The 16,035-nt window shown below is 43.1% G+C and overlaps 1 protein-coding gene across 1 annotated transcript; it reads left to right on the forward strand.

Moving 5' to 3' along the window:
* The first annotated feature begins 11,503 nt into the window (after positions 1 to 11,503).
* Positions 11,504 to 14,481, forward strand: LOC306994229 (piggyBac transposable element-derived protein 4-like). Its single transcript, XM_079604708.1, has 3 exons — positions 11,504 to 11,754; positions 12,517 to 12,594; positions 12,796 to 14,481. The coding sequence occupies exons 1-3, from the start codon at positions 11,597 to 11,599 to the stop codon at positions 14,372 to 14,374; spliced, it is 1,815 nt and encodes a 604-aa protein (XP_079460834.1). The 5' UTR covers positions 11,504 to 11,596; the 3' UTR covers positions 14,375 to 14,481.
* Positions 14,482 to 16,035: the final 1,554 nt, after the last annotated feature.

Here is a 16,035-nt window from a genome sequence, read left to right on the forward strand (position 1 = left end):
CTAAGTTCCGTGTTTGTACCAGTGTATTTAGCAGCCAACAAACCGGCCGTAAAGCCCGTTTGCCTGCACACAAACGCCGTTTTCACGGCGACCCAGATAAATCTAAAAAAGAGTTTAATTTCTGGTGTTCCGGCCAAGGCCGATGGTGTAATGTGTGTAACTGCAATGCCCACCCAGTGCCCATTCATTCACACAAGCACAGCCCCGTTCAACACAGGGTTTGCACACATAAAATCGGCTCATGCCGATTGTGCTTTGCATGTAGTGAGCGTGCCCACTATCCAGTGCCCACAACCACTACACACTGCACGTTCCGCGGTTTCTGTAAAAACGAAACTAACGAACGGTCAGTCAGTACACAAACACAATGTCCCCGGTGTTATAAATGTGCCCGCCACCAAGCGCCCACGTTTATTCACAAACATATCGAGCCCTACGGGACTCGTCCCGCGCGCTCTCTCTCGACACAGAGAGCCGAGCGCGCGCGGGATGCATACTGTGTTAAACATGCCCCCCGCCTCACACGCCACGGCGTCCATGTCACAGCACACGGTTGCTCTCGTGTCGCCGCCATTTCGCGACCAGGGCCCAGATTACATTCAACCCCTAGTCACACGTGCAGATGCATGGGAAAGACTTCCCGGGGTCTCAGAATGGGTGCTAGAGACTATAAAAAGAGGCTATTCGCTACAGTTTCATCGACGCCCTCCCCGTTTCACGGAGAAAGTCGAAACAACGGTAAAAACAGAAGTAGCACATCTACTTCGAGCCGAAATAGCGAAGCTATTGAGCAAAGGGGCCATAGAGCCTTTATCTCAAGCTCAGAGCGAAGGGGGTCTGTACAGCAGATATTTTCTGGTACCGAAAAAAGACGGGGGTCTCAGACCCATTTTAGATCTCAGGCATCTGAACAAAGCGCTGACAAAGCGAAAGTTCAGAATGCTCACGACCAGAGCCATCCTCGCGCAGGTTCGCCGAGGAGACTGGTTTATGGCAATAGATCTGAAAGACGCGTATTTTCACATACAAATTGCGTCACGTCACAGGCGATTTTTGAGATTCGCCTTCGAGGGCCAGGCATATCAGTACACAGTCCTGCCATTCGGCCTGTCTCTAGCACCTCGTACATTTACAGTGTGCATGGACGCGGCGCTGGCACCCCTGAGACTCCGCGGCATTCGAATTCTGAATTATTTGGACGATTGGCTGATTCTAGCTCAATCACCTTCAGAACTCATCCGCCACAAGACCCTAATTCTCGATCACCTCGAGTGCTTGGGTCTGAGAGTCAATTGGGAGAAAAGTTCACTGTTTCCCAGTCAAAGGATCTCCTTTTTAGGACTGGAGCTGAACTCGCTGTCTATGACAGCTCGACTGTCATCACAACGCAGGCGAAATTCCCTGCGGATGGCGAAATCCTTCCGCAGCGGCCACATAGTGCCGCTCAAGAGATTTCAGAAAATGCTAGGCCTCATGGCCGCAGCATCGACAGCTCTACAGTTGGGCCTGCTGCGCATGCGCCCACTGCAGTTCTGGCTAAAAGCGCGTGTACCGCGCCGAGCATGGGTCCACGGTCGTTATCGCCTCAAGGTCAATCAGGAATGCGTTTCAGCCCTGACACCATGGAGAGCGTCAGACTGGTACCGGTCAGGTGTAAGCCTGGGGACTTCTTCGAGCCTGAAGGTGGTGTCCACGGACGCGTCCACCTCAGGCTGGGGAGCACTGCTCGAAGGCAGACCGTTTTTTGGCCAATGGGCAAAACGAGTCGAACTACCGCACATAAACTGCCTAGAAATGATGGCAGTGGACTTAGCGCTGAGGCGCTTCTGTCCTCGGATAAAAGGACACCACGTCCTAGTCCGTTCGGACAACACGTCGGTAGTAGCCTATATAAACCGCCAGGGTGGCGTGAGATCCCGAAACCTTTACAGGCTGACGGAACGCATACTGGTATGGGCCCAGCACAACCTGCGCTCGCTGAGAGCGATCCATGTGCCTGGTCGCCTGAATGTAGGACCAGACAGACTCTCACGGAACAATGTTCCGACAGGAGAATGGTCCCTACACACACAGACAGTGCGTCTGCTGTGGAAAACGTTCGGCAGAGCGGAGATAGACCTGTTTGCAAACCAGGAAAACGCTCACTGCCCGGAATTCTTTTCAAAGAGCACGAACGCGCTCGCCAGAGTCTGGCCCCGCCGTCCGCTCTATGCTTTTCCCCCTGTCTCGCTCCTGCCCCAAGTGCTCGAGCGAATCAGGAAAAGCGGATGCTCAGTGCTTCTTGTAGCACCATACTGGACGAATCAACCCTGGTTCCCAGTCTTGATGCAGCTCAAGAGTACTGCTCCGTGGCCGATCCCGGTGAGGAGGGATCTCCTCTCGCAGGCCAGGGGCTCGATTTTGCATCCTCACCCAGAGCTATGGTCCCTTCATGTGTGGGCCATAAACGGGTACCCGCTAAACTCCCAAGAGGAGTGTTAGACACGATCGAGCAGGCTAGGGCCCCGTCTACTAGACGGCTCTACGCTTCCAAATGGTCGGTGTTCTCTGACTGGTGTTCAGACCAAGGTCTATCACCTCTTCAGTGCGGTGAAACGGAGGTTCTCTCCTTCCTGCAGGAGCTGTTGGATAAGGGTAGGACCCCATCCACGCTCAAAGTCTATGTGGCAGCCATATCAGCGTTCGTCAATCCGACGCTTGGCCATGCACTGGGCAGAAACGACCTGGTGGTACGTTTCCTTAGAGGAGCCAGAAGGTTAAATCCTCCAAGGCCTCCCTCAGTCCCCGTTTGGGACCTTTCTACAGTGTTGAACGCTATGAAAGGGGCCCCTTTCGAGCCTATTCACTCAGTTGACATGAAACATCTGTCTCTCAAGACCATGTTTCTTTTGGCTCTCGCTTCAGTGAAGCGTGTGGGGGATCTGCAAGCGCTCTCAGTAAGAGCCTCTTGTATGGAGTTCGGGCCCAACGACTCTATAGTCGTGTTGAAACCGAAGCACGGGTATGTACCTAAGTCCCTCAACACACCGTTCAGGGCTCAGGTCATCTCCCTGTCGGCTCTGCCGGCCTCTGAGGACGGAAATAGCTTTCTTTGCCCGGTCAGGGCATTAAGAGCTTACGTGTCCCGCTCCGCTGTTTTTCGACAGACGGAGCAGCTCTTCGTTTCGTTCAGTGGGCGCTCTAAAGGGCGTGCTGCGACGAAACAGAGCCTATCTCGATGGGTAGTGGATGCCATTGCGCTAGCCTACGCATCTAGAGGTTTGGAATGCCCCCTGGGCATCAGAGCACATTCTACGAGAGGCATGGCCTCGTCGTGGGCTTGGTATAGCGGAATCTCTTTGCATGATATTTGTATGGCGGCAGGCTGGGCCTCCCCGTCTACATTTATAAGGTTCTATAACCTAGAGGTTCCCGCGTTGCAGGCTAAACTGCTCTCGGTCTAAGACCAGGTATAGTGTTCCTGCCCCGCACTGCGGCCCAGGTCACTAATGTTTAAGCATCACTCACCGACAATGTGTCCCATGAGCATGCTATTTACCCCCCCCCCCATATATATCTATTATTTACATATATATGTTATTATGCCCCTAGGGGCCCTATTATAAAGGGATGATGCTATCCTAGCCGCTCTCCCTGTATACTCTTGGTGTAGGCTCTGGCATGCCGGGGCGCGTGCGCGCGCCCTCGGGTGTCTGGGTCGGTCCAAGAGCACGCACGGCGTCTTACAGGGGTTCCCGCAGCGTCGATTCGACGCAGTAGGAGAGAACTCTACGTAAGAGAACGTACTCGGTTACTAACGTAACCTCGGTTCTCTCTAGGAGAGGGAACGAGTACTGCGTCTCATGCCGTGCATGCCCACGATGTGTCGCTTCTGTGACAAAAATCGGAGTGGAAGCAGCTATGCTTGGTATTTATAGACCTAGGCCACGCCTGTTTCGGCGGGAGATGACGCAGAAGGGCGCGAAGCGCCCTCATTGGTCAGCGTCACTGGCCTCGCATAGGCTGTGCTTTTCTGGCGGAGCAGCCAATGGGCGAGCTGTATTGCTCCGCCTAGGGTTGTATGCTACAGAAAAGCGTTTTACATATTACAAAATTAAGGATTAATTTTTGGGCTTCAATCTCGACAAAGAAATATCTTTCCCGCAGCGTCGATTCGACGCAGTACTCGTTCCCTCTCCTAGAGAGAACCGAGGTTACGTTAGTAACCGAGTACGGTTTCTTGGGCAGGGGGACTATAGTTGATGATTTCAGGCAGGGTGGGACTGTGGACAGGGGACTGGTTGAAGATCTTTGTGAAGATTCCAGCTTTGAATATGAAATGCTTTTTCATAAAATATGATTATATTCGTAATTTCGTTTTACTAACATAACTATCTTCATTATTTAATAGGCTATAATTGTGGTTTCTGATCAGTTTAATACTAGCTTGAATGATAGCAATTCGTGGGGCTAACAATGTCATGTTTTGTAAGCTAAGTGCTAACGTAACAAGTTAGTAAACAAAACCCAGTTCGATACTGAATTTCTATTTATTTTGTAGGGAGAAAGAGTGATAATCCCTTGAGTCCGGACTTTGTTCCATCTATTTTCAACTACGTTCCATCTCCAGAGAAGAGGAAAAGAAGAAATGAGACCGGAGGTTTTCAACAGACGACAGAAATATAAGATCGAGCAGACAAGGCTATGCGAAAGCCATCCCTCCCAGGTGAATATATCAAAGTTTCTTAACCTGTTCAACCCCACTTCCATGGACTTTAAAATTATAAACCAAAAAGTTTTTGCACAATTCATTGTAGGTTTAATAACACACAATGAGCTAAAAACCATAACATCTGTAACTGGTTTGAAATCATCACACACCTCTACCGACTTGCATTTGGCAGCCACTGACTATGTGATTGTCACTGTCATTGTCAATATCTATCTATCTATAATATATATTATGTTGTAAATGTGCTATACAAATCAAATTTACTTACTTACTAATGAAAGCTAGTATACTGCAGAAAACAGAGAGTGATTGACAAAAAAATGACAAACTGTCATCAGTTGTGTATACATACTCTTAATCTATACTTTTGTGTTTTCACCAGAGCATCAACCGATTGTCCCCAAGACAGCAACAAGGATCATACTCCAGACCAAACTCCCACCACAGAGCCTTTCAAGGAATCAACCCATGAAGAACCTGGAAATGATGTCCAGCCTGTTGTTGTAATTTCAAATGGCTGGATTGTCTGTCTCTGATTGGCTGTATATGGTTTGAAGGTGTTTCATTGGTTAGAAAAGGCGAGCAGCACAGACGTTTGCTCCATTGCCCCTTATAGCCCCACTGAATCACCTGTCCTACACTTTTCAGGATCATTATCCTTACTCTCTTGTTTACATTTTGGGTAAAGGTGTGGCTTTACCCCCACAAAAAAGTGGTTTCGTTGTTTTCCTGTGTCAACGTTATTTGTCTATTTATACATCTACTCACTCTTTCGAGATTTAATATATATTTGATAAACGCCATAGACAGTATATAAGATGTCCCCATAGGTTTCAATGGAGAAAAGTGAAGCCAATTAGGGCGTACTGCGCAGGCTCAAACTGGGCTTGATGACGTAGATGTGACGTGAGCAACCTGGCCATGGATGTTGTGTACACGCTGAAGAGACAGGTACGGCTTCGGGGGATAAACGACTGAAATAGGAGAAACACAAACCCAACGGCTCTTTTAAGAGCCACACACATTTTGAAAAGGATTATGTTTTAAGTAGTTTATTCCATCAACAATGTATCACTCTCAGGCAAGGGCTTCTACAGTATGGAGGTGAAAAGCATTGGATTTGATTTTAGTAATTACGGAACTTGTGTTTCCAGAGTACGAATCTCTGAGCAGTGTGTGTGCGAATCTCTGAGCAGTGTGTGTGCAAATCTCTGAGCAGTGTGTGCAGTGTGTGTGCAAATCTCTGAGCAGTGTGTGTGCAAATCTCTGAGCAGTGTGTGTGCAAATATCTGAGCAGTGTGTGTGTGCAAATCTCTGAGCAGTGTGTGTGCAAATATCTGAGCAGTGTTTGTGCAAATCTCTGAGCAGTGTGTGCGAATCTCGGAGCAGTGTGTGTGTGTGCAGTGTGTGTGAATCTCTGAGCAGTGTGTGCGAATCTCTGAGCAGTGTGTGTGAATCTCTGAACATTGTGTGTGAATCTCTGAGCAGTGTGTGCAAATCTCTAAACAGTGTGCAAATCTCTGAGCAGTGTGTGTGTGAATCTCTTTGCAGTGTGTGCGAATCTCTGAACAGTTTGTGTGAATCTCCGAGCAGTGTGTGTGAATCTCTGAAGTGTGTGTGAATCTCTGAGCAGTGTGTGCGAATATCTGATTAGTGTGTGCGAATATCTGATTAGTGTGTGTGAATCTCTGAACAGTGTGTGAATCTCTGAACAGTGTGTGAATCTCTGAGCAGTGTGTGTGAATCTCTGAACAGTGTGTGTGAATCTCTGAGCAGTGTGTGTGAATCTCTGTGCAGTGTGTGCAAATCTCTAAACAGTGTGCAAATCTCTGAGCAGTGTGTGTGAATCTCTGAACTGTGTGTGAATCTCTGAGCAGTGTGTGCGAATCTCTGAATAGTGTGCGAATCTCTGAGCAGTGTGTGTGAATCTCTGAACAGTGTGTGTGAATCTCTGTGCAGTGTGTGTGAATCTCTGAGCACTGTGTGTGAATCTCTGAGCAGTGTGTGCAAAACTCTGAAGAGTGTGTGTGAATCTCTGAGCAGTGTGTGCGAATCTCTGAAGAGTGTGTGTGAATCTCTGAGCAGTGTGTGTGAATCTCTGAGCAGTGTGTGTCAGGGATGGAAATTAACGTTTTTGTCCACTTGCTACTCAACGTTTTTCACATTAACATGGTTGATGAGTCCGAAATTTAACGCGGATTAATGCTCAAAGTATTCCATCCACACATATTATAGACCCTAGAATTATACCTTATAATTCTATACTCCCATTTCTTAAAGTGATTAAATAATGTATCACAATATATATTATAACTAGCCTACATATAAAAAGCACATAACATACACTTTCAAACACATCACACACCGCATAATCCATTTGAATGTAACCTGTAATATAAGTGCCAGTGTTTATTTCAATCGTGTGTGTAATCTTAATCTAGACAGCAAAACTTCTTTTCTATGTTCTCCCTGGTGATGTATCCTGATGTGATGTAATACTATAACACCATCTCCCCGTGTCACTGTGTCTCTGTCCCATAGTTTGCCACTTATTCATGACCTTTTTCTTTACAAATCGATTTTGCCTCTTTTTTTTTCTTATAACATCCTCTCTCTCTTGTCTAGTGCTTCTTCTTTTTATCAGATACCCCAACATGTGCTGGTACCCAACGAAAATACACCACTATTCCAGCCTCTTTCAATCTGTGTAATGATAAATATATCCATTAATAAATCTGCTTTGTCTGATTTTGCATGTATTATACTAATTAAAGCTGAAGAAGAATCTGAGACCTAGGCGTAGATCGGGGAACTGTGCATTGAATTATGGGCTGGCAATGGTTGGAAAACATCCAGATGGCAGATGCATAAGTGGAGAAGTAGAAACTGCGCCATGCTCTAATGCACTGTTTATGTCATCATACAGAAAGAAATCTCATGTACTCAGAAGTGTTGGAAGCTGGAGCTTCAAGTTATTTAATAAAATCATTACTAATTTATCCAGGAATTCCTTTACTGATTTTAAAATGAGGCAAGTTGGTGAAACCTTGTGGGGAAAAACCAAGCTACACCTTTACCAAAATGTGAACGGGAGAGTAAGGAAAATGATCATGAAACTTGTGTGGGAGCTTCTTCTTCATAGCAATTAACTCCTTATGAGCATTATCGCCACCTACTGTACTGAATGACACATTAACATGGTTGATGAGTCCGAAATTTAACCCGGTGTTAATTATCAAAGAATTCCATCCACACATATTATATTCTAGACCTAGACCCACAAGTTAACATTAACGTTAAAAAACAAGGAGAGATGCATTGTGCCAGGTTGTACAAGTGCTATTTTCCGCCCGTAGTCCCTTGGCAGGTCAGTAACACATTAAAATATACCATTTTACAACCAGTCACACTTTTTAAATTTTACAATTAAAACTATCATGTGTTCAATTGTTCCCCCTTCCTAAAACCAACCCCACCCCAACAAAACTATGCAATCAAAATCCTTACCTCTCCCAGTACAAACACACACACACACACACTTCATAATTTAAATGTCTTGTTGTGACAATAACCATGCTTTTGTCAAACTGGAAAAGGTTTGAGGATTTGTACATGTAATAAGGTGTGTGGGGAGAGTTATGGAAAAGGCTAATTTGCCAAATTAAGTTTTGCGATTGGGAATATTGCACTCTCCTCTAGTGGCCGACCGAGTAGCTTTTCTGAGTTGAGCGTAATCATTTTTTAGAGGAGGAGCGACAGCATTATGAATGATTTTTAAAAGTAAACAAACATTTGAATGCATTATAAAATTTCCAAAATTTAAAATATTGTACTTAGTAATTATTTTGCAGTGGTGATATTGACGTGCTTTATTATCATGGATCTTAAGGGCTGTTTTATATAATGAATCAAGTGGTCTTAAGGCTGTCTTACCAACTCTTCATGCAATACAAAAAGTGTGGATCAATCATTGCACTTAAAGTAGGTATTTGATGCCTCAATGGTAAGAGAGCTTCTTATATGTTTGAAATTTATAAGATTACATTTTCAGTGCATTACTCAGTTTTTTAAAAGTAAGACTTGGGTCCAGGGTAACACCCAAATATTTGAATTCGTCCACATTTTAAATTGTATGCCCATTTACTAAGACCTCAGGACATTCCTTAAGTTTGCATCTATTTTTTAAAAACATGGTTACCGTCTTTTCAGTATTCAAAGTGAGACATGAATTTCCATTCAACAACCGTATGCATTACATTTGTTAATTTTAATCAGTAGCATTCTTCCCATGGGCATACAGCACAGTATCATCTGCATACATTATTAAATCAATATCATTACATACTAGTGGAAGGTCATTTATATATATAAAAAGCAGCGGCCCTAAGATTGACCCTTGCAGGACCCCCATGGTACTGTACATCTTTTCAATGGGGATAATGTTGTTCATCCGCACGTAGCCTACTGATGTCGTCCACTCAGTTGAACCAGTTTTGTGTGTTTATTGAAAGATTGTATTGTGCCAATTTGATTAATAGTATCTCATGATTAACCGTATCAAAAGCCTTGCTTAAATCAAGAAAAAACTGAAAAACAAGAAAGAAAATAAAGAAAAACAAGAAGAATGACCTTATAATTCTATACTCCCCTTTCTTAAAGTGATTAAATAATCTATACAATAGGCTATATATTATAACTGCCTACACATAAAAAGCACATGACATACACTTTCAAATATATCACACATATCGCATAATCCCTTTTCATGTAAACCTATAATAAAAGTGCCAGTGTTTATTTTAATCGTGTGTGTCCTAATCTTAATCTAGACAGCAATACTTATTTTTTGTTCTCCCTGGTGATGTATCCTGATGTGATGTAATACTATAACACCATCTCCCCGTGTCACTGTCTCTGTCCCATCTTGCCACTTATTCGTCCTTTTTCTTTCAAATCGATGTTCCCTGTTTTTTCTTATAACATCCTCTCTCTCTTGTCTAGTGCTTCTTCTTTTTATCAGATACCCCAACATGTGCTGGTACCAGTGGTGTAGTCTAGTTTTTTGTAGTGAGTATACTGTGACTCACTACACAGTAGGGTAGTACCCCCCCCCCCCCCCCCCCCCGAACCCGTCTCATCACCCCATAAGCACCACCACACTCACTAATGCATACAGTATGCAACGACATGTAATTGAGAGCATTATGAGACTAAGTGTTATCAACATGTCAATTTATTATAAGCAACACAAGACTTTAACAGCCAATGACATTTACAGCTGAGGAGACTGGACTGATTTTCTACATTTAGCCTTAGATGTTATATGAATATGGTCCCTGAAGCACAGGTTTTATCAGCTGACAATAATAATAATAATAAAAAAACATTATAGGCACAAATACAAATTTACTTTTAGAAATGGTGCTTTTGAAAGAAAATTGTGTTATTGTTTTGGCAAGTTTACTGTTTAAATTAAAACATGTATAAAAACTTGTGTGATATTCCTTTTTAAAATAAGTTTTAATAGATTTCATCATTATTATTATTTTACAGTACATTTTACTGTGCAATTTCTTTCATAATTTCTTTGAGTTTATACTGAACTTTTATTTTGACAGGTTGTCGTAAAGACATAACAGTTTCTGTGTGTGTATGATACGAATGAATGACGATAGTTTTATCAAATGAAATGGTGAAATTCTCATGAAGTGACTCTCATAGCAGCTCTGTGATGAAGTTCATGTGTCATGTGTAGCCTACATCATGTCCTCATACATAGCTACAGTGAAGCGCTGACACAAGCACGCGCTTGCTTCAGTGTGTGTGTGTAGTAGAGCACACATTGAGCGCTCATTCCCAGAGACGCGTTGAACAACTGCAGTCTCTTTGAGCTTTTAATATTCACGCGATTTGATCTGTGTCCGTTGCAAACACAGACGCGGTGAATTTATGAATGAAAGTGTGAAAGTTCTGTCACAAAACGAAGTTGTTACGTATCCTCACGCTTTTTTTAGTGGGTATACGGAAATACTTGGCATTTCCTAGTGGGTATACGGTGTATACCTGCGTATCACGTAGACTACACCACTGGCTGGTACCCAACAAAAATACACCACTATTCCAGCCTCTTTCAATCTGTGTAATGATAAATATATCCATTCATAAATCTGCTTTGTCTGATTTTGCATGTATTATACTAATTAAAGCTGAATAACAGAGACGTAGGCGTAGATCGGGGCACTGTGCATTGAATTATGGGCTGGCAATGGTTTGGAAAACATCCAGATGGCAGATGCATATAGTAGAAACTGCGCTGTTTATGTCATAGAAATAAATATCATGTACTCAGAAGTGTTGGAAGCTGGAGCTTCAAGTTATTTAATAAAATCATTACTCTGTACTAAGGACTATATGAGACAACAAAAATTGTTAGTTGTTTATTGCACCGGACTGGACTATAAGGATATCTGTTAAATCTATTAATTCTTCAAATGAACTGAGGAGGGCAGCAATACGCCATTGTAGCGTTTAGTCTGCCCCAAATATCAAAAGAAGAAGATCCACTTTGAGCCGAAGATAACATTCCCGCACCAGTGAAATCTGCCCTCAAAGAAGGCGCTCACCAAGGCGGCCGACGACAGAGGGAAGAAACATCTAAAACCCAGAAATAAAGAGAGTTATGCCAAATTACAAAGTTGAAGGGCTAAAAAAAAAGAAAAGAAAAAAAAAAAAAGTTGAAGGGCTTTTCCTGTTCCCGCCGGTCTGGCCACACCCACCGGCAGCGCGTCATTCACATGGTAATGTCCTGAATGTGGGAAACGCCCCCGATCAACAGGATAAAACTGGCGGCAAACTTTTGTTTGGCTTTATTGACTTTACTTCACGATGGCACGTCGCGCACACGAGGAAGCTCTTCGGATGGTCACAGATAGTGAGGAAGAATCCACTTGTTCCTCAGAGTCAGAAGATGATGAAGACGTTGATGATGAAGGCCTGCAGTCCGATGATCAGTTTGATCCAGCGCAGGACACATTTTCTGAAGAGTAAGCCGGTTATTCTCATTTTAGTTATTAGTCGCATAACTGTTTCAAACCAATATGACAAGACGGAAATCTACCAGTTTGTAATATGCTGAGTGAAATGTGTTGTCCTGTGGACTTTTAGTAACTTACATCTAAATGTCTTTCAAAACAAACGTACATGTCTCTAATGTAGAGAGAGAGAAACGGAGTTTAACTGCTGAGGTGTAAATGTTTTGAATGTGAATAGCGCGCGACCGGGGTATACCCATTAATTATCAATGGACCCTTTTCGCAGACTTGTGATGACTAGTTTTAATGGTGATCCGCATCGTACATCCTGCACAGTGTCTGTATGTGTATATCACATCATTTATTTATTATTATTTAAATGTACATTTATAACTTGATATGTTACCATTGCATAAAATTACAAAAAAACTAGAGTGTTTCTAATATTGTGGCTGTGTGAGTTACAGTGAAATCAACATCTTTCTCTTGACTGCCGTTATCACGCTCTCGATTTTTTTACTCTTTTTGAAAATTGTAAAAACACTATTGTGAAGGTTACCTGTTGTATTTGAGCACATTAAAACACATATGTATATGTAATGTAGTCTCCCATTCACCACTTTTGAATTTTACCCAACTGATGATTTTCTCTTCGGAGAAACCTGGAAATGTGAAAAGGGTCTATCGCTTATGCATGCACTGGTTTGCCAGCTTGGACAACATAAGCTAACACATGTGTACTAATATTTGTACTTGTAATTTTTCTTTTCGTAGGAATGTGGTTCCTTCACGTGGACCTCTCACAGGACACAAACATCGTTCAGTTTTCAACGCGGTTGAGAATCTTAATGAGTAAGTGCACGTTTACCCCATCATTTTACAAGTGACATTATTTCACAGTGAATGTAATCAAAATTAATCTAAGCAAAGTATATGTGTATGGATGAATGTGTATAGCTTTTTAATGAGTGGGCAAAATATCAGTATTAGTAATTGATAATGTTGTTGTGATCCTTTGGTCAACATGCTCACTTTTGTCTTCTCCCCCCACAGATGTGAGAATGACAGTGGCCAGATTCCTGTTTTAAAGAGAACCAAGAAGACTCTGTCGTGGAGAGGAGAGACTGATGTCGATGTGGCTCCAAAGTCTCTGAGATTCCTGCCGGCTCGGGAACCTGGGCCGCAGTCGGGTCTTGCTGACTCACACTCTCCTATGAGTCTTTTCAAGCTGTTTTTCTCAGAGAGCACCATGTCAAATCTGTGCCACAACACAAACGCTCAGGCTGCCAGGGCACTCGCAAAGGGTCGCAAATACAGTTGGACAGATGTCAGTGTTGGTGAGCTGTACCGCTACATTGGACTCGTTTTCTACATGGCCTCGGTGAAGATGAGCTCCATCGCTGACTACTGGCGGCAGGACAGTCTCTTCTCTGTTCCTCTTCCCGCCACAGTCATGTCTAGGGACCGATACCGCACCATTTCATGGAATTTGCACATAAGTCACCCAGAGGCAGACGAGGCAAATGACAAGAAGAGGGGAACAGCTGAACATGACCAGCTCTTCAGGGTCAGACCCCTCATGGACGCCATACGTCTTGCGTGCAAAACCTTTTATCATCCCAGAAGAAATTTAGCTGTGAAGGAAAGACTGGTGGCATGCAGAGCAAATGGAGTAATGAGAAGATTCATGAAAGCCGAGCCAGTAAAGCTGGGCTTCAAGTTTTTTGAGCTGGTGGACTCGTCTAATGGATATACTGTGGACCTCTCTGTGTACACGGGCAAGAACATCTTTCCCACAGGCCGTGGGCTTTCTTATGATGCTGTGATGTCTCTTCTGGACAAGAAAGTTTTGGGCTCTGGGTACCATTTGTACATGGACGATTTCTATACAACTCCAAAGCTCTTAACAGACTTGTTTGCTATGAAGTTTGGTGCTTGTGGGACTTACAGAGACTCTAGGAAGGACTTCCCACAGAGCGCATCTAATTCACTGACCAAAAAGTCCAGCAGGGGATCCATCCGGTGGATTCGGGATGGGCCTCTTGTGTGTGTGAAGTGGATGGACAAACAAGAGGTGTCTGTTTGTTCCACCATCCATGCTGCCTATACAGGACAACGTGTGCAACGGCAAGTGAAAGCACAAGATGCACGGAAGACAAAGACTTTTCCATGTCCGGCGCCTGTGACCGCGTACAACCAGCACATGACCGGTGTTGACCCGTCCGACCAGCTCTTGCAGTACTACACTGCACAGCACAACACCATGAAGTGGTACAGGAAAGTCTTTCTACACTTCTTGGACGTTGCTGCCGCCAATGCTTTCATATTGCACAAGGAGCTTCACGGAGACATGACGCACAAGGCGTTTATGGAAGAGCTTGTTGGAGAGCTCTGTGGTGTGTCTGAGAAAGCAGATCCAGAACAGACCAGTAATGACCATGTGGCGGTTCCAGGAGCCGAGCTGACCTCCAATGTCAGACGTATTGCCACTGTTGGTCGCCGCATATGTGTGCATTGCAAAGCAGTGCGTGGCAAGAAGCAACAAACGCCATGGAAATGCCAGGCATGTGACGTTCATTTGTGTCTTCAGTTGAACAGAAACTGTTTCCAGGAATGGCACAACAATGTGTGAGTGTTCAAACCTGGGTGCACAACAATGTGCCTTCAATTACACACCCTCTTTTTTTTATTTGGAGTAAACTGTACACTATTTTTGTAAATAAACTACGTTGAAAATGAGACTTTTCTTTTCTTTTTTTCATATTAATAGACCCTTTAGGGAACGGATCAATATTTCCCTGGTTGCTGAATGCTGTATTTATGACCACTGGCACGGTCTCTCGCACTGCTTTTATGAAACAATTAAATCAAAGGAGCATTATTATTCTAATACAATCTGGGCTGAATACTATTGAAGCTGGTTCACACCACTAAAAAAAATAGGTAATTGTGACTTATCTAACAATTTGGACTTTTTTTAATCTGTGTGTTTTTAATCTCAGAATTGCGAGATCTAAACTAGAAGGGAACAAAAGTCAGAATTGTATGGAAGCCCATTCCCGCCACATGTCGAAATTATGAGATTAAAAAGTAGAAATGACTTGCCGCTCATTGATCTGATGCGACCCGATAAAGGATGAATTGTGACTACATTTAGGAGTAGCGTATTTTAAACATGGCAAGAACTACATTGAGCGAATATGGTTTAATCTACTAACAAAGGAACACTCTGACTTTTTGGGATTTTAGCCTATTCTCCTTATCCCCCAGAGTTAGATTAGTCCATACATACCTTTTTCATCTCCGTGCGTGCTATAAGTCTGTTTGATGCACCCACCGCTAACCTAGCTTAGCACAAATACTGGATGTAAATGGTTGCAGCTAGCATACTAATCAAAATAAGTGACAAAATAACGCAAACATTTTCCTATTTACATGTTGTGATTTGTATAGTTACAGAGTGTAAAAAAAATCACATGAGACAGACATATTTTTACTGTATAAATACTGGGAACTATATTCTCTGAAGGCGAAGCACTGCTACTTGGGCGGAGTGATAACCGCAGCACCAGAGATTTTGTCAAAAAATCTTATGAGGTTTCAGGCAGTGATCACAGTTCAAATAGGATACAACACACAAACAGAATATATACCCACAACATGCTGGAGAATTGTGTGACAATGCAAACAATCCCACATCCGGCTATATGGGCGGTGATATAAAACTCCAATATTACATTAGGAACATAATATATAACATAGTATCAGAACAGAAGGCCATTGTGCACAGAATATAGTGTGTGAAATATGTAGTACCGGTACTTTTGGTAGGAACAGTGTATAATATCCTATATAGATGTTATATGGTGTGCATATACCGGTACATATAAAGTGTGCGTATCAAACCCTAGTAGCATGTTGATATTGAAGAATTATTTGAAAATCTTGTTTAAATAGTTATTTCAGTATGTTTTAGTTCACAATTTTTTTTACACATATTAACTGTGTGCACAGGAAAAAAGACATCGTTAAATTAATAGTAATTCCATAAACATCTGTTAAGCATTTTCATGAATTTTCTATCACAAATATTTCAATAGTTTCAGCTCTTCTATCTTGATGGTCAGAAATACTTGATACATACTTATTTACTGCATTATTATTCCCGCTAGAATAGGGGGCTGGGCTTTGGAGCGAAGGCCAGTGATTGGTTTGAATCTTTATAGACTCTAAACCAATGGGTGACCTGCACTCTCCTTTAAAGACTGTTAGTGGAGACACGGGTTTTCATTC

This window comes from Phoxinus phoxinus (genome assembly GCF_949152265.1).
Source record: "Phoxinus phoxinus genome assembly, chromosome: 25".
In the NCBI taxonomy this organism is placed as follows: domain Eukaryota; kingdom Metazoa; phylum Chordata; class Actinopteri; order Cypriniformes; family Leuciscidae; genus Phoxinus; species Phoxinus phoxinus.

Coding starts and splice junctions, on each gene's coding strand:
- LOC306994229 (XM_079604708.1), top strand. CDS start 11,597: ATGGCACGTCGCGCACACGAGGAAGCTCTTCGGATGGTCACAGATAGT. Junction 11,755..12,516: donor CAGGACACATTTTCTGAAGA/GTAAGCCGGTTA, acceptor TTCTTTTCGTAG/GAATGTGGTTCCTTCACGTG. Junction 12,595..12,795: donor GCGGTTGAGAATCTTAATGA/GTAAGTGCACGT, acceptor CTCCCCCCACAG/ATGTGAGAATGACAGTGGCC.